General features: G+C 35.3%; 1 protein-coding gene across 7 annotated transcripts in view; it reads right to left on the minus strand.

Annotated features, from left to right (window-relative positions):
- The window catches only part of LOC145675432 (phosphatase and actin regulator 2), an 850,331-nt gene that overhangs the window by 56,687 nt on the left and 772,919 nt on the right, over nucleotides 1–20,725 (minus strand). For 6 of the 7 annotated variants that reach the window (XM_081745845.1, XM_081745844.1, XM_081745847.1 and 3 more), the window contains one exon: nucleotides 19,479–19,907. In XM_081745845.1, the coding sequence (XP_081601971.1) occupies nucleotides 19,479–19,907 (429 nt within the window). The remainder of the gene's footprint in view (nucleotides 1–19,478; nucleotides 19,908–20,725) is intronic. The other variant, XM_081745850.1, reaches the window with a different exon arrangement.

The following is a 20,725-nucleotide window of genomic DNA, read 5'->3' on the forward strand; positions in this document are numbered from 1 at the left end:
TAAATGGTTTCAGTCAATAAGGATGCACAAATTAATTCGATTTCGTATATAATATCAGATCAAATACACTAATTGGAGAATTTAAGTTAAAGAAATTGCAGAAAAAAAAGTAATGTTTTTAACACAATTATTAATAATAATAATGTACTACATGTCATAAAATACCCACTTAAAACCAATATTAGCATACGGACCTATTTTTTATGTTCATCCTTTTTGAATATGTATATCAAATTATTTTTTAAAAAAATAGTAGTAGTAGTAATAATTATATTTACTGTCTGTAAAGGAATATTTTTTTAATGTCTTATACATACAATATACAAGGACATTTGTTGTAAAAAAAAAAAAAAAAAGATACATATTTTAACATGCCTCAAAGAATTAATAATAATAATAATAATAATAATAATAATAATAATAATAATAATAATAATAATAATAATAATAATAATAATAAAATACTATGCGGAAAAAGGAGAATTAAAAAATTTCCATGTAAAAGTTAAAAAACAAATAAAAAGAAATCTATGAACACACTCCAGCAACTTCATAAATTAAAATGTAATAACGGTTCTTTTCTTCATTTATTGAAATTATTATTTTCTTCAAATGCACATCCATTCAACAAATAGAAAGACATATATAAAAATATAATAAATAAATAAATGAAAACATTTGCATATCGGCCATGCTGTAAACGTTTCTAAATATATTTATTAAATGCTAATAAATATATATATATCCTCCCAGTCTAATTTACTTTCCTTTATAAGATCATCAAGAGGATAACAGGATAGGTCGAAAGGTTAATTGATATAATATTTTATCCCTTTCTCACATTATATTTGTAACAGGCTATGTAAACATGATAAGACAGAAGGAGATTTATAATACAAACTAGATTCGTGTCTTTTTTTTTTTTTTTTTTTTTTTTTTTAACTACCTACCAGCTGGAAACTCAAAAGTAGCATTAATTATATAAGATAACAAGGTGTTTAATGAACTCTTAAAACAAGATTTCACACATCAAAATAATAATAATAATAAAAAAAAAAAAAAAAAATTCGTATGGACCTGTGGTATACAGTGCAAACTTTCGGGACTAGGGCCGTCCCAAAGCGTGAACAATTACACTACAGCACACGTTATTTCCAACAAGAGAAACCAAGAAGTTGGCGGTGGACGTGTCATGCATTTTGCCTATTTTGAATGCATGTCTGGGAACTCTATGGACGGAATCATCTGGGTACCCATTCAAACATTGCTGAAATATGCCTTTTTTGGGTAGCGTGGGTACTTGTGACTTCCCTTACGCTATTTTGGATTGTCAGCTCCATGGTAATTCATGTTCGAAATAAACCACGTTTCGACGTATTTTTTTTTTTCCATGCCTTTTCCGCGGTTCCAGCTCTGAAACTATGCATATTTTCTCCACAGGTTCATACGAACTACAACTTTTATTTTGATGTGAGCAATCACCTATTACATGAGTTGGTGTAGTTCATTAACACCATACAGGGTGTTTCAAAAATGTTGCACAATATTTTGGGAACATCAAAATAAAAATAATTCATATGGACCTGTGCTCAAAAGTGGATAGTTTCGGAGCTATAGGGTACCGAAAACGTGAAACAAGTGAACTTTAGAAGTTCACAGCTCCACTACTATGGGACCTATCGTAGTCGGGTCACGACATCACTGAGGAACTGGTATGTGAATTATCCAAATATCCATGTTTAAGAACGCTCAAGTACTTGCACACTAATTCTTAGACAGGTAGGTAGAGAGTGATCAAGTACTCCCAAACAGCCTGAGGCCACGGTGGCTCAGTGGTAGAGCGTTCACCTCTGGTGCTTGGGGTCCCGGGTTCGATCCCAGCCTCCGCCAAGTGAACTTTGTGGTGGACAAACACCGTGTGCGTGGGTTTTCTTGGTGTTCTCCCGTTTCCTCCCACTTTCTTCATTCCACCATTTCATTCATTTCTCATAATCACCGTCTCCTTTAGCCTAGCCGGCATAACTGTGGGACGTAAAACTTAAAGATTTCATTTCATTTCATTTTTTCTGCATATTATTGCTGACATCAAAACGTTCCTAAATATGGGTCACTGTCTTCAGAAGTTTATGTGTGGCTTAAACGAGCGCTGTGGTCTCCATCGAATAACGTTCTCAATTACTTATCTCTGGAAACATACAATAGTTGTGATCTATGAGCCGTTAATTGACTTCACACTTGTACATCTTGTCCCTCGAAAACGAAGCGAAATCTGCAGTGGCTCAGTGGTAGAGCGTTCACCTCTGGTGCTTGGGGTCCCGGGTTCGATCCCAGCCCCCGCCAAGTGAACTTTGTGGCGGACAAACACTGTGTGCGTGGGTTTCCTCGGAGTTCTCCCGTTTCCTCCCACTTTCTTCATTCCATCATTTCATTCATTACTCATCATCACGGTCTCCTTTGGCATAACCGTGGGACGTAAAACACAAAGATTTCATTCCATGTTTTCCCTTGAGCTATCAACACATTAACATAATGAACTGTGATTTATATATTTAAATGGCTTTAAGCTTCCGGAACTGTGAACACATTCATAATAATCGCAAGCTTACATTAGAGTAAGTTTTTTGATAATTCTGCGGTGTAACAATACAAATGTGTAGCTATATTTTTAAAACTCAGGAAAAATATTGGGTCCATGATCGAAAAAGTCCCTAATTACTCTAAATAAATTCGACCCTTACTGAGAAAACATTCTGTAAATGGAAATATCTAAAACTAAATCACATATTATTAAAACAAAACTAAATAATAAATAATAAAACAGATATATTTACATTACACGTACTTTACAAAGGCACATACAAGAACCATTTAATTAAATGTAATTACAGTAAACATAATGTACTGTCAGTTTAATAATCATAACTCGTTTTAACCCTTTTAAGTTCTAGTGTCAATTTTTAAACACTAAAGTAGTGTCTTCATTATTTGACCAAAAAAGTACCAATAAAGTTTTTTTTTTTTTTTTTTTTTTTAATTTAGAGGCATTGTAGAGCACGTTACGGATGGTTTCATGCTTTTCTGCGTTGAGACATACGAATGATGACATAATAACTTAAAAATATTTTTTGTTTATGTCTATTTTTATTACTTTTTGGCGGGCCGACTTTTGCACTTAGAAGATTGAAATTTTGCACACACATTCAGTGAACTCCTTAGTATTTTTCAGATTTCTGAGTTAAAACAGAGTCAAAGAAGCAGAAAGGAATATATATTTTTTTAAAAATCCCTTTCTTCGTGATTTTTCCGCCTCAGATACATGATGGAGACATGTGAATGGTACCATTTGAAAGTCTGTTCTATTCTGAACAAAATGATGTACGAACCATGACCCTAGGATAAATAGGGATGTTTCAAGAAATCATTATATTCACATCGGGTCTTTCGGAATAATCTGGAGCATTGTGGGGCTCATTGGTAAATATTTTCCCCCACCCTTACTATTCAAGATAGAAGCTTGAAATTTTGTACACACATTTAGTAGTTTTCAGTTCTTTTTGAGTTATGTGCGTTAACACAGTGGGGTTCAAAATTTGGAAATATTTTTAAGAAAAAATCTCGAATTCTCTCAAAATTTCCCGCCTCAGGGACATGACAGCGAAATATGAATGGTAACGTTTGAAAGGCTGTTCTATTCTGAAGAGAATGATGTACGAACCATGATTCTAGGATAAACAGGGATGATACTGTAGCTGCTTGACTGAAAATCTATAATTTACCTTAAAAAAATAAGCCAGAGCTTAAAAAAAAAGGGTTAAATACCCAAGTCATCTTTAGCTTCAGTATAATGATAAACTACTGAGAAGATACGTACAAAATAACTGAAAGCTATTCTTTTTCAAGTTTTAATTTTTGCTATACATATATGTTGTGTACTCATTTTTATTTTTGTCATCAAACTCAATTTTACATTTCGTATACATTAGTTCCGACAAAGTCTAACGCTGGGTTCAAATACTATGAATTAGGATTCTATGGATTAGGTTCAAATACTATTAATTTCACAGACAAAGTTTGGTTTTTTGCACTGAAACCGTGACTTTATTTATTTATTTTTAATTTATTTTACGTCTTCTTGGTAGAGATTCTTTCTGGTTAATGCTTTAATATTTTGTATTTTTATTAAGACATTACTTTCCACGTTGCCATAACCTCACAGTCCGACGTCCATAACTTGACATCCGATTACTCCCAATCTATTAATAATTCACCTAATACTTCTCGCATACGGCGAGGAAAAAAAATATTCTTTTATTAGATATAAAATGATCTAATCTTGTATATAGGAAGAAAAAAGTTACCTTTATTGTTAGAGATACAAAGATTTTACCTTACATTAGAGAGGATATAAAAAATTATCCTTATTGTTTCGTTACTCTCTGTCAATTTTCTCGAAGTGCTTTACTGCGCTGCTAGGCTGAAAATATGCATGTAAGTTCCTTTCATTGTATCATTCCCTTTTTCAGTTTCAGATATCTCCCTTACGGGAGATTTATAAAGGAAGTTCCGGCCTTAGACCCCTGTGGACTGCTTCATTAAATTTGTTTTAAATATAAATTGTTTGAAATAAGAATATGTACTAAAATGGCACGTGCCAAGATGGCCGAATCTGCCTGTCTTAAATATAATTGTTTATCACATTATTAATGTAATAAGGAAGAATAAGCGGTGCATGAGCATATTGAAAATGAAAAACAGTATATGAAGATTGTAACAAATAATAAGATTGTCCAAAGTAATGAATTGTAAATAGTAAAAATTGAATAAAAATTGAAAGCAAAGCTCCCCAATAATTAGCGTTTACAGCGCCATCTCGTATCCTCGTGATTCCCTTTTCTGATGAAAAATAAGTAAATTTAGTTCTCTCAAAAACTGTGTAAACGACCTCCAGAAAAGTATATATTACTAGAGATAAACACAATTTTTGAAGCGATAACCAAATATACTTATTTTTCATAAGAAAAGGGAGTCCACGAAACAAGAAAAGACCAACCTAGCAGCGCATTAAATGATTTTGATAAAGTTGACAGCGAACAACGAAACTGTAAGAATAACTATTTTATCTTTCCGGATACAAATACAAGGTGGTCTTTTTTCTAAAACAGCAAGGATATTTTTTTTTCTCCCTAGATACAAGGTAAGGTATTCAGCACGTATCCTTTAAATAGCTGGTATGAGCCAACAATATTTTTTTTTTCTTTCGCCGTTGTGGTCTATTCTCCCCTTTATTTTTAATTTCTTTCACCAGAATTCCAAATTTTATTTCTGGAAACCTAAAGAAGAGCTCGTTTTTCAAAATGTACTAGTAGTGATGAGTTATGAGTTTCGACCAAGTTTTTAAGCATTCTAAAATTCTCATTTGCACTACACTGTGGTTACTTTCTACTAAACTCAAATAAATCAATAGCTGTGTAAACTACAATATACAAATAAAAAAAAGAGCTTCCTTCTTCATTAATTACACTGTTCCTTAAATGTTCGTTAAGATGTTACAACTGACTTTACTTTTCAAAGGGATTATGTAGTAAATCTGCAAAACGTATTTGCTAAACCAGAAACAACCTATCATCTCAATTACTTATAAGTATGATTCCTGAAAATTCTTTGCAGTTTCGAGCTTTCCGCTCTCCCCTGGAGCCTTGTTCACGGGAGATAAAACTGAGACAAAAAAATAAATCAAGGAAATAACGTATAAACGAATAGACTCACCAGGGAAGAGTAGAGAAGATTCACCTTGGCATTTCTTTATATTTTTATCATGTTTTTATATCGTTCACTCCTGTGTTTATTAGTGATGAGTGAGCACAAAAAGCAGGCTTCTGAGTGTTTAGAAAAACCTAGACCGGTACTGAAAACTGTCAAAAAGCAGTTTCTTCCCAAAACTGGTTTCGTTTTCCAAAACCGGTTCAGTTTTCCACCAAAAACCGGTTTCAACTTTCTATCAAACCAGTTTCAATTTTAAAACCGGTTCAGTTTTCTTTCAAAAATGTTTTGTTCCTTCGTTAATTTGTCTGGCAATGAGTACTTAAAGAACAAGATCAGATACCGGCTTCGGCGAAAAATTACACTGTTTCAGTGAAAAACCGAGCCGATTTTTGAAAATAAACCGAAATTGGTTTCCGCGAGAACTGAAATGCCCGTTATTCTGGGAACTCGTTAAAAAAAATATCCTCCGTAAAGAAGCCTTTAAAGGAAAGCCCAATTCTTGGAACTGGAAGGAATTTTAGGAATCACAACTCGACAATTTCGACTGAAAACTCAAAAGGATCAGGAAAAACTTTAGAAGATCACTGAAGTAAGTTTCGTAATCTTTGGTCTTGTTTCATTTCCGCATTGAACATTAATAAAAGCACTACCGACATTCAGCTAGCAAATTAAATTACACCAACCTTCTGTGTTTCATGGTTTACATAGACTTGAAATTATTTTGAATAATAATGTTTGAATATTATAAATAGAAAACAAAATTTTTAATTATTATTATTATTGTTATTATTGGTGTTTTTTTACCCCACATGCCTCCCCCTGAAGAGAACATAAGTGATGAGATATACATATGGATAACACAAACAAACTGCCTCATTATTCCTTTTCATATAAGACAACGACAATGACACAACAATAATATTACACTACATACATTCATTACGCATGCAGGTAAAATAATTATATGTTTGATACCTGATATTCAAATTCAACACATAGACTTCAATGTCGTTTGCAATATAATTAACATTCTGTGGTACTGGTGCAAAATGGTATGATGGATATTCTAAAATAGTGACAACTTCATAAAATAATAATAATATTCTGAAAATAAGACACGTCTGATTTTCCAAGTAATACCTTGAAATTCAGATCCGAATTTGTAATTGGCGTTTAAAAAGTTGCAGGATTATAAATAGTATAGGTTAAGAGCTTCGATTTACCTCGGGTCATAAACACTTTGTATATCTCGGGTCTCTGAAGTTTAGAGGGATCAGGATTGTATACAGCTGTATGGATTAAGAGCTTCGATTAACTTCGGTCATAAAACCTTTAATTTCAATATGGCCCTTGATACTTCCATTTTTCATTTCAAGTTGAGTTTAACGTCCCTTTCAGCAGCGAGGCTATATGAGACGTAGACCTGCACCTAACGTGGTATCCGAAACACATGAATTCCCGGCGGGAATCGAACTCGGGTCTCCCACACCTAAGGCGTGTACACCGACTGTTTAGTCACGAGGCACTCCTAGATACTTTTATCGGTACAGCTGCATTAATGTATCTGTCATTTATAGTGACTCATTCTGCCATTATTTCCCCATAAGAAAACTCCATAAGGAAATCTGTTCCTGTAATTAATCCCTTCCCTGATATCCGTATGCCCCCTCGAATAAAATGAACATTCCTTCACTAATAGGATTAATAGATAACCTGTTCAAAACGCCACGCGTTTTCCGCATGTTACGGGGTGCCTCCTCCCCCCAATGTATAGCCGCCGGGCAAAGCACATTTCAATTCCTTCCTTCTTGTCAAAGTCAAAAATAACGACGCTTGAGTACTGTTTTCTTAGTGTAGAACAGGGGCGCATTCACGGCGGTCCTCAATAAAACTATAATTGTTTAACATGGAAACGATTGTTGTATCACGAAAATTTGATTTTACACTTTATATGTACTCTTTCTCTTACAAGAGTTCAAATTCTATCATTTTATTTATTTATTTATTTTTGAAAATATAGGTGGAGGTATTTATGGGCATTTCAGAGGCAGAATAATACCCGCTCAATATTACATAGACGTTGTGGCGTGTTGTATTGGAGCCCTCCCCCGCAAGCTTGGCCCCTCACAACAAAAAATTCTGGGTGCACGCCTGGTGTAGACAGAACGTATTTCTTACTACGTGATGCTGGACTACTTGCTATAGGACCTGGCTGGTGATTACCTTTGTAAACTTCTAAACTTCCCAAATTTTCTTGTAAATAGAATGAAAACCTCCTAAATATCTGAAACAGTAGAAAACTTACTGGGTCATGTTTAGGAGAAGGGGCCCAGAAGCACGTAAAAAATACAAAATTTACAGGAGAAATGGATGATACAAGTACTTAGACCTAACATAGCGTAACCAAATCTAACGTAAGCTAACCTGAACTAACCTAATATTAGTAGAAATAAGCGAAATTCTATCATTTTTTGGAAAATTTGCTGGACTCCTACACTAACATAAACTAACTTAGCCTAACCTAATCTAAACTAACCTAATGTGAACAGAAATTACTGAAATTGTAACATTTTTTAAAGAAAAATGCTGGACCCCGTCTACTAAACATATACCAACTTGTTAAAAGACTGTTCAACGTCAGATACACATAGATTTTTACACACAAACATCACGCGGTGCCTTCTCATGTTTAAGGGGTATTTCTTCACTTTTGCACAGCCATTCCGCCATCTTTCTTGTCACCATCTAAAAGAAGGAGCCCACTTTGAGTATTGCCTACTTTAACTGATCTAGACAGAACGTATTTCTTTATATGTTACGCAAGACACTACTCCAATCGCTCTAGAACTATGTTACTACAACTCATTTTGCACCAATACACAACAATAACTAGACAATAATAACGAAAAGACACCAAACATCAAATTATCATGCAAAACACAACGTGAAGTACTAGTTGCATTGCTTGTTTACAGTTACTACTCTGTTCAATTATGACAGATCTGTGTGTAGTACTAATAATATGGTGATCTACTACGGGAAAATTCAACCATACTTAATAAAAGATTCTATGATCAGATTTTGTTGTAACCAAATAAAATTGACGCTATGTATTACCCATTCTATGTCGAATTACATTACTAATACTAGCAAGATCTGAGCGAAACTTCCTGTAACACCCAGAAAACAATCTATTTTTCTTGCATTCGAAGTCTACTAGGATAATCCGTGTTTCAAGAACAAAAATCTCTTGGCGTTAAGAAAGAATATACAAGGAGAACCTTTGGAAGTTGATTCCTCAAAATATATGGAATAAATTGGTTATGACAAGAGTGTATATATATATATATATATATATATATATATATATATATATATATATATATATATATATATATATATATATATATATATATAAAATTAAGTGTATCAAACCTACGGCTCACATGCACTCTTTATTGTCGCCCTAAATTATTAACTTAAGGTGAGTGTATAAACTCGACTATAGCCAATAGATGTAGCACACTTTCCCTATCTTTCCTATGTATTTTGTATGGACAGACAATATTCAAAATAAATAATTCAAATCAAATTCAACGGACCAGTGTTCAAACTTTTTGCCCTAAAATAAACTGAATCCCTAATGAGGAAATAATTCGTGCAGTTTTTAATTTTATTTAAGTCGTTCTTGAGAGAGCTTTTACTCATTAAAAGTATATTACCAATAACGAAACTGAACAAAGAGAAGGGACAAAAAATAATAATAATAAAGCATGAAGTAATGATCCAATTTGCGTTCGGGCAAAGTCTGAATATTGATCTCGTCAATTTGATTGAATTATTTTCAATTTTGTTTCTCCATACAAAATACATAGGAAAGATAGATTATTTTGCGGTTACTTATTCAACTTATCTTTAGACAGTCTGAATATTAATCTCTCGAATTTGACTGAATTATTTTGAATATTGTCTCTTCCTACAAAATACATTGGAAAGATAGGGGATTATTCTTTAGTTACTTCAACTTATCTTTGGACAAACTTTGAATATTGGTCTCTTGAATTTGATTGAATTATTTTGAATATTGTCTCTCCATAGAAAATACATCTATATATATAAAAGAGAACGTACAATTCTTTGTCCGCTCATCACGCTAATACGGCTGAACCAATTTCTTTCATTTTTGGGGGGTTATTAGGATTTGGACCCTAGATGTTTTTTATCATATCACTTTAATTTTTAATTACCAGTGTCTTGAGATAATTGACCATTCAAGTGTCCATAACGTACAAATCCTTTGTTATTAGTTCATCATAGGTAAAAATAAACGTATTTATATGCAACCCGCATGACCGTGTCACTCGGCGGGTTAACATAAATGACAGGCGATATACAGCGGAAAATAGCTTGAATCTTCTGTTTAAAATTTTTTAATTGATTTGCTTATTTTTACAGACACTTTTACAATATGCCAGCACCGGGATGACCGCAGCGAAGCGGGGCGGGTTAACATAAATGACAGGCGATATAATGTTAAGATTTACTGCAATCTTCTATGGTTTTTATCATATCACTTGAAAGCGAAAAAGTAAAAATTATCTAAGTAACAAAGTTTATTGCGTTCCGGGGTGACCGCAGCGAAGCGGGGTGAACGCTGCTAGTAGGAAATATAGGGAAAATATGCTGCCACATATTGGTTAATGTTAATAGTGTTTCTTTAAATTCACCTTAAAGATAAATCACGCAATCAATGAACAATTATAGCAGTTGGACTGGCGGGAAATTAAACATCCGTATTCTATTGATCCTATGGATGCTTTATCACCTAGCTACCAGCAACATTATTCTATTTTCTGTATTTTGAAACTCTTTCCTTGAGCCTTATTGTAGTATGAATTTGTAGAGACAATCCACTAGCCAATGAATGTTTTAGAGTGTTTACAATAATGATAGGTATGGCTCGAAGAGCGGTCAACAGATGGTCGCAAATAAGAGACACACACACACACACAGAGTTCAGCAACGAAGTTTGTAAGTTCGTTGAAAATCCCTCCTGACAACGTAAGTTAATGCCATTTTCATTTCAACCAAGTACGTAGTAAAGCTCGCTACCATATGCAGTAGCTTGCTTTAATGCTTTTACATTGCTTGTAATAATTGTTCATCCTATTAATGTCACGAACTCCGCAAAGTGGACAAATAAATCACTCGTCGCGTCGCTCCTAATATTTGCCGCCCTAGGGGGCTGCCTAGTCCGTCTATTAGAGACCTGCACGGGCCGGGCTTGGGCGGGCCGACACTGATTTCTCTTCGGGTCGGGCCGGGCTGGGGCCGATTAATTGCAATTCTTTAATAATCATTGACTTTTCGTTAAACGATAATTAGAGTAAAGGCAAACGTTGAAGAAGTGAAAAATGTTACAAAATGAAACTTTTAAAATTTATCGGGCTCGGGCTGGGCTTGGGCCAAGAATTTTAAAAAAACTTTTTGGGTCCGGGCCGGGCCTAGGTATATTCGGGCTGGATTGGGCTCGGGCCGAAAAATTCGGCCCGTGCAGGTCTCTACCGCCTATACGGCAAGGACGAGCCGGCCCTGGTGACAGCCGACAACAAAAATTTAAAACATGATTGAAATGAGCAGTGAGCCGTTGTGTTTAACACAACAGGAAAACAAGTAGTAATCGACTGAATACGGAGCATGTCGAAACAAAAATAACAGGATGGAAGCTGGATACATGATAAAAATGTGTGTGAAATATTAACCTTGGATATAATTGATGCTCGTTATGTGTAAGCTTTCGTGTGAAATTTTCGATTCCATCCTGAAAGCATTGTCAACAAGATAAAGTGACAAGGGACTAAAAGCTAACAGAGGTAAAATGAAAACTAAATAGGCCTTATGCAGAGTCGTTTTGAAGCGCGATTAGTGCCATACTAAAGAGTTCAACTAACATGAGTCTCCTGCAGTAGTCAGTAGTTTAGTATGACGCTAATCATGCGTCGAAACGACTCTGCATAAGGCGGTATAAGATTATCCTTTAGTGTAAATATGTTTCCTATTACTAATTTGAATCTTGAAACGCATACCACTTCATTTGACGTTTTTTTTTATCCGAAAACTCTAGTTTAAGCTCCTAAATTCACTTAATACCTAACAAGAAGATATCTAGATATTTAGATGTTTTCATTTATGTACTGTATCCCTGTTCTTTTGCGATCTCTTATGTCTTATTGTTTTTAATCGTCCTAACAAACAAGACTTTCAGAACTGAAACCGAAAATTTGACAAGAAAATCTCCGAAATATCCATAAGAAACATTACGAATATTCAAAATCAATATTTGCTATTTTACCTTTCCTTAGTTTAGTTTCAGTTAAACATTCCTCTTTAGAACGAAGATAATATACGTGGGTGATTCAGAAAGCAATGCCAACAAGCCCACTACTTGGTTAATAGCACTGCAAACATTCTGAACTGTTTATCAATAATGCAGTGAGGTTTAAGCATAGAATGTCACTTGTTTCACCTGACTATCTCTTATCGTTCCAGAGTAATAGAGAAACCTATGGCATCCAGTGATGACGTCCGGTTGAAACAGCGGGTTGTCATTGAATTCCTGACTACGGAAGGTTGTGCGCCCAGGAATATTCATCGCTGGCGACGAGTCGTGGATACACCATTACGACCCGGAAACGAAGCATCAGTCTATGGAGTACCGCCACACGCCCTCCTCTTCACCGTCAAAAAATTCAAAGTTGTCCCATCTCCTGGCAAAAGTGTTGCTGACATTCTTCTGCCTCATCCTACATATAGTCCGGATCTTGCGCCCTGCGACTTTTGGCTCCTCACCAAACTTAACAGTCGTGACGCGGATGTGGAAGCAGCAGTCCGGCAATAGTCACCAGCAGCCAACACAATTCTTCGCTGACGGCATGAAAAACCTTGTTTCACGTTGGCGCAAGTGTGTTACCCGTAATGGGTCCATGTTGAAAAATGATGCCACCATTTGTAACTGACATTGCGAGCTTTCCACTGATACCTGTATCGGTGCTATGTGTCAAACACAAATAAAGGTATCACCTTGGAGGCATTACTTTCTAGATCAACCTCGTATACCATGTAGACCTATAGCTCAGCGTGGAGTTAGAACCACTCGAGTTACTGCCAAGGATTATCTGCTTTTAAAAGTTAATAATCTTTATATGTAAAAATATGGCCAAATTCCCTGTAACAAGTACAAATATGGGTATGGAAAACAGTGTTCTATTAAACGTTTAATATTTCCTTTTATATAAAAAAATGCGAAACTTTTTTTAGGGAAAACTTGCTAAATTTTTAATTATGTGAACGTTTCCTTTGTAATTTTTTGAATATTAAACATTTAATACGAAAAATACTGTATATTTCAAATCCTGAGACCTAATTTTTTTTTTTAAATGCATTTTTTCAACTTTATAACAGCGTAAAGCTTTACACACAGATATACATTTACATACAAATCCGTTTTCTGGATATGTAAAATCTAAAAATGTATTATAATATAGCACACATCTCAATGAATCAACTAATGTATGATAAATGTAAATGATTTGCTGTAATCCTTTCTGAATGAATACTTGGACAAGGAATAGTATTTAGAGAAAAGGGTAACCCATCACCTGGGGAAAGGTGTACAAAGGGAAATATAATGCATATCTTTCTAAAGCAAAAGGAATTGCGATCATATTTTTTCAGTGACTCAAAAGCTACCACCACCCTATCACCAGTAACTACACTTTCCAGTTTCTACTATCACCCTACCATCAATAACTACAATTTCCACCTTTTACATAAGCTAACACGATTTTATCGCTTCAAAGATGTACTTTTTATATTGAATTTGGCTGGCTTTTAGTAATTGAACCTGACTAGCTTTTAGTAATGTTATTTTGCAATTAACAGCAGCAGTCCCTCCCTAGTGTCTTACACAAATGTAAGCATATCTCAGCGACGGTACCAATAGTGTTTCCCATGTAACATATATTAAGCCCTAAAGGAAGATTTCCAGTATGACAGCAACGCAAAACCAAAGTAAAGCGCGTTTCAACAAAAGCCTACACAAAATATTGTTCAGTTCCAATGCGTTCACTACGCTTATCCTGACTTTTTTTTTTTTTTTTTTTTTAATAGTGAATAACTTAAAGGCACCAGAGAACAACAAAAATTTAGACAATGAGAGAGAAAATATGAAATGGCTATTAAATAATTAATTAACCGTTTCTTACAGGCCAGAAATCTGGGTGTACAGAAGGCCGCGTACTTTTCCGAACGTTTATTCTTATCACACTGTGTTACATACTTATATTTTCTAACATTAATTCTTATCATTGTTTTCATGTAATTATCTTTCCAAACGTTAATTCTTATTAGACTGTTGTTAGCATATAGAAAATATTGTTATCTTTATAACTTTACCGCATTATTGATAAATCGTTATCATTCCGAACATTAATTCTTATTGTATTGCTTTTATATAATTATCTTTCGAAACGTTAGTTCTTATTAGACTGTTGTTACCACTATCTTTCTAACTTTATCGAATTGTTGTTAAACTGTTATCTTTCCGAACATTAATTCTTATTGTATTGCTTTTATATAGTTATCTTTCCAAACGTTAGTTCTTATTAGACTGTTGTTACCACTATCTTTCTAACTTTATCGAATTGCTGTTAAACTGTTATCTTTCCGAACATTAATTCTTATTGTATTGCTTTTATATAGTTATCTTTCCAAACGTTAGTTCTTATTAGACTGTTGTTACCACTATCTTTCTAACTTTATCGAATTGCTGTTAAACTGTTATCTTTCCGAACATTAATTCTATTGCATTGTGTTTATATAGTTATTTTTCTAAAAGGTATTAGACTGTTCTTACGGTAACGGTTATTTTTATTAGACTGTTATTACGGTATATTATTTCTAACTACCGCTTTGTTGTTCAATCGTTATCTTTCCGAACATTAATTCTTATTATACTGTTTTTATGTAGTTATCTTTCCAAATGTTAATTCTTATTAGACTGTTATTACCTTAAATCGTTATTTCTAACTTACTGCCTTGTTGTTAAATTATCTTTCCGAACATTAATTTTTATTGCACTGTTTTTATGTAGTTTCTTTCCAAATGGTAACTTTTTAAGACTGTTGTTACCATATTTCGTTATCTTTCTAACTTTACTCCATTGTTTTTTATATAGTTATCTTTCCAAATATAATTCTTATTAGATTGTTATTACCGTACATAGTTATCTTTCTAACTTTACCGCCTTGTTAAATTGTTATCTTTCCGAACAGGAATTCTTACTGAAGTGATGTTACATAGTTGAGTTTGTTGGGAGTTTAGCGTCCATTTTCATCACCGAGGCTACACGAGACATAAATCTGTTGTTTCAGGTGGAATCAAAATCACCGTAATCCATTCAAATTTCAAGGCTCATCCACCAGGAATCGAACTAGGTACCCCGTGCACTATTCCTTCGTACATTATGATAAGGCTGTTTAAAATTAAATGCACTGTAGTTTAGTTATACTCTAGTGTACTTATGGAAACATTCTGCCTACCTTTGAGTATAATCCAAGTTAGTATTCGACAGTAAGGTACTATGAACTATATTGTCCGGTCTGTTTTACTTGCGTTATTACTGCTACTGAAGCTTCTAGAATTTTGATGTTTGTGATGTTGTACTATTCCTATGATAAAGGCAGTAAAGAAGATTGCGTGAAACTAAAGGCCAATGAGTGATCCCGCGCAGCGTAGTCGCTAACGCTCTCGTCTTTGGTGCGATGTCCTGGGTTCGATTCCCGGTGGAGATACTCGGTCGAAAGACTCAATTTACTTTTTCCGGGCAGTCATACTGAATGAGGTTTTCCTCATTCACACCAGGTAAATAACGGGGTGATACTTAATATACAGGTCCCAGGTGGCTTTCTTCCCTTTCCCCGAATAGTGTGCTCGCCAAGAGACGTCATCCCTCACACGTGACAGGCTAACATGGCCATAGATGCTGAAAACCAAGAAATCTAATTCCTAAACCTAAAGGCCAATGAACTTAAGAGAAGTTACACATCCTTTATCATAGGCAACCCACAATGCTTTGGTGCTGTGCACTTTACATAGAAGCACGGGAATATCATGTAGAATATAATGCGTTGAAGTTACAATTACCCACGAAAATGTTAACGAATTAACTCCATCCACAAACTCGGCATATTATATATATAGGATATATATAATTTAATTTTCATTCAACGCACGAACGTACATACTAAAATTACAATATTGTAAGACTACTTAGAGTGATTGAATAAATAATTATGGTATTGTAAGTTTTGTTTAATATGTAGATTTTAAATATGAAATATTCTAGCGTAGCGTCAATTAAAAAATAGTTTGGCTACACTCTTAATCCGCTAATGTGTAATCTCTATCAAATGATTTCCCCCAGCTGATATTTGCATCGTACAGCCCTATTTATCTATTAATTTGAAAGTTACAAACACGTTCAAGGTAAATACTCCGGCCTGTGTATCATGTAATGAAATCTTTAAGTTTTACGTCCCACGATTATGCCAGCTAGGCTAAAGGAGACGGTGATGATGAGAAATGAAGGAAGTGGTGGAAAGAAGAAAGTGGGAGGAAACGGGAAAATACCGAGAAAACCCACGCACACGGTATTTGTCCACCACAAAGTTTACTTGCTGCGAGCTGGGATCGAACCAAAGACCCCATGCACCAGAGGTGGATGCTCTACCACTGAGCCACGGCAGCCTATATCATGTCACTATAAACGGACGTATGAACACAAATAACCCTGGATTAATGACATATTGGTAAATAAATTGTCAATAACAACAAAGATGTTGGGACGGTCGAAATAACTAAAAATAGGAGGCCAACAATTAACTTTAGTTTTCGTTTCTTAATTTTGTTTTAGTCTTTTAATATGGAGCACAAATGACAATTTTAAAAGTGAGAAAACTAAAATTAATTTTCTTTTAAATTTATTGATTAATCAATTCGCATTGTTATTTATAAATTGTTTAAGAAATCTTTCATTCAAGCACCAAACCAAAATACATTTAGAAACCAAAAAAGCTACATTACTGGACTCCGTAGATGCAAAAGCCCAACAAAGGTAAAAAAGGGTAAAAAGCTAAAAGCTTAGGTATATTTATACACACACCACAACAAAAATCCACACATACATCTCAAACAACAACTATCTAACAAACCAGAACAGTTCACAACATACCCACTACAGGTGAACCAAAATACGTGTTTTCAACTTTAGGGAAGCACACTGCACAAAACATAACGTTCACACGTGAACTGCTATATTACTATTTTGGTTCTTGAGTTTAACCGAAGCAGTAGCGACATTTCAGATTTTGCCAAGGAAGGAGGGAAAGGGTGAGATTGTCCCCTGGCACAATATTTTCGCGTTTATTAAAAAGCATGTTTCTCATACACAGGGTGCCCCACTGCTCTTCCCAAATGACGCCCCTGAATTGAAATCTGTTTTTGACTACCGTTGTATGTAATCCGTAACATCTATGTGATGGAATTGTAAGGAAATAATGCAGCTATAATTATAACTAGATTGGACGAGGAGGAAATCGACACATGGCCACCTCACGTGGCGGATCTTTACGCTCCAGTTTCTAGTTACATATAGGCGATGTAATTCAAAAGACTGTACTCATATTAGTAACACACACATGGTATACCCTCGTGGTGGACCCTTGATAATTTACCTGAACCCTTCAGTTATTCGAGTCACCTACAGGAAACACAATTCAACAGGTTGTGAATATTCTACACTCTATTCCTGCGAAACTATATCCATGTAAATTCTATTTGGTTTAAGCGTTTACCTGTAATACAGGGTGCCCGAGAAGTCCCTAACCATTTCTGGGAAAGAACACTTGAATTAAAATTAAGTGTTTATAACATCAAAGAATACACCGTAAGTCACTGCAATGACACATGACTGCCCTCCATATCCAAGGAGAGTTCCCATCTCTCCGCGCTGCACCTGAACACACGCTGCAACATTACTGGGGTAATTGTACGCATCGATGCCGAAATGTGTTCACGCAGGTGCACCAAATCCCTAATTTTCATCTTGTACTCCTGACCCTTGATGTGACTCCATACAACGTACTTGCATTTAGGCATTGATACGTAAAATTACCCCAGCAATGTTGCAACGTGTGTTCAGGTGCACCGCGGAGAGATGGCAACTATGTTTGGATATGGACGTGGTCATGTCGAACTGCTTTAATTTCGTTGACTTACAGTGTAACGTCTTCATTGATATTATAAACACTTCATTTGAATTCAGAAACGGTAAGGGACTTCATGGGCACCCTGCATAACAGAGAACTCCATAACAGTACCGTTTCGGTGCTAATACACGGAGGAGTGTTCTGAGATAAACTACCCAACCAAACAGATTGTCTCTGCATTCTACGCTGGGGGAATATTAATTTGACATGCGTAATATTATCTCAATACTCAATGACTAATCGAGTGAGCTATTAGTTTACTGTGTTGAGGGGATAAGATATACCAGTGGTTGTCATTTTGACTTAAATAATCCCGAGTAACCTCGAATTCTGGCACATGTACAAAACTTATCTCTGAAATTTGATGGACAGCAAATTTGAGGAACAGCTTATATTCCTGCATCAAACAATGTATCTTTATAAAAATTTCAAAGGGTACATCCTACTACCATTATTACTATTACTAAAGTACCCATTTTAAACAAAACCGGAGGTTAATGTTAAAACAAAGAAGACTGTAACACGAATACCGGTATTACACAGTTGAAGAAAAAGATATTGTCCATTGAATATGGGCGGGACAATGGCTACTTTCTCGAGATGAATTCTCAATAGTTTCTGATCCTAAAACAGCTACAGATACTTCAAAAGGCCATTCGAATTGAATGTCACTTGTGGGTGACTCACTGGCAAATTGAAGGTAAGAAAACTAGGTAAGGACTACTGAAATCTTCTACCCCATTGATGTCAAACTTAGTTGAATAAAGAAAAGACGTGTGTTGTTTTGTTCAAAGTACGCTATTTTAGTGGAAAATATAAAATTTTACAAAAATAGTTCAAACTACTAGTAGAAAGATATAGCATCAGAAAAATAACTTGTGTTACGAGATTACATACCTACAGAAGGCTAAGATTTTTTTTAAAGTATTACGTTCACGATTATGTTATTTAGGCTGAAGGAGATCAATGATTCATGGGATTGAATTATTATGAAATAATTGGTGGAATAAGAATGTGGAAGGAAATGGGAGAATCTAGAGAAAACACACGGACACAGTGTCGTTCATCACAAACTTACATGATTCTGGAATCGACCCAAGAACCCTTCGCCCCTGGTGTGAGCCACCACGTCTACAGAGACAAGAAAAATAACACGTATTACGAGATTCTATACTTACAAATGTTGGCAAAATTCACAAAAGTAAAAACCCTGAGAATAGAAGGCGATAATCCATACTCTCAATTTAGACCATTTCGGCGAATTTGAAAAAGCATATTTTTCGTTCACCCTCTAACACAACACCAAAACCACACCACACTGAAAATCATGCAAAAGCAAGCACACAAAACAACCACCAGGCAGATACTATATACATGTCGCAGACTCACCAGGCTGCCCCCTGGATCCCGAGAGTGCAGAAGGGAGACTTGTGGGTCTCTGGGATGGTGAGGCGGCAAAGCTGTGAGTAGTGGCGGTGTGACTGCTAGGACTGACCGTCGGTGGCGGCGGAGACGAACTATGGGACATACAGTGATCACTATGGTAACAGAGGAGTCGTCGGGTCAGCTTGCTTCCACACTTACCGCCGGTGTTGAGAGACGTCGGCCGTTCGGGTTTCTCACTACCACCACCACTAAAACTATTACTATTTGTACTACTACTCGTCGTGGCACTGTTACTACTTGACAATGTTGCTGCATCCCCTCCTGGAGCTGGCAGCAACTGCGGATGATGATGATGAAGGTGATGATTGGCAAGTGCCGGCTCACTAGGAGAGATGGACCCATTTGCCTGCTCAGTCTTATCCCTCTTTGGCTCTGAAAAGAACAAACAAACAATTATTATTAGATATGATGGACAGGGCATACAAAAAGTCATATATTACATGTAAAAAACTTGATATTATTGGTTATTTCTATTAAAATAATGCAACCTGAAATGTATGTTCTTATGTCTGGTGAAGATACTGCTACAATATCGAAACGTTACACTGTATTCTGCGTTTTTTTTTTTTTTTTAATGTTTCTACTTTGTTTATGATTACGCCAATTTAATATTTTAAAAAAATGTAAAAGTTGATCATATCAGCAACTTTAGTTAGATCCAAAAAAAAAAAAGGTGAGCATTGTCATGAAGCTGATCTCGCTAACGACCGATTCCAACCTCATTCATCCTCAGTGTTAATGGGTAAGTGGGGCTAGGCAGAGCTGATAACTGTGAAACAATTGAAATATAAAAGAGGGTAGCATTTTCTTCCAGAACTTTTCTGAAATCTTTTCAGTTTCTCATAACCAGTGGTGGTCCGTGGGCAAAAAATATGATCTGCATTGTCTATAATACCACTTACTAGTATGATGAGACAAATACAATAGCCAACATATTCAAAATCAAATCTCAAACTATTTACAAATAAATAAATTAAGTCCTGAGCAAAACAAGGGAACAACGCTTCACTTACAACTGAGATTGCAGGAAAGAGCGCTGCACTCTCTTGATACATTTCGTAATTATTTTTGTATTTAGTGTCAGATTTGACACTACCATTTGAGTTAAGGAATATATTGGCTATTATCTAGGTGGGCAAGAGCGAGTCTTTGACGTGAAGCCCATTGTACATTCCTCAATGGTAGGCAAC

The sequence above is a fragment of the Thermobia domestica genome, chromosome 18 (genome assembly GCF_964235325.1).
Source record: "Thermobia domestica chromosome 18, izTheDome1.hap1.1, whole genome shotgun sequence".
Classification (NCBI taxonomy): Eukaryota; Metazoa; Arthropoda; class Insecta; order Zygentoma; family Lepismatidae; genus Thermobia; species Thermobia domestica.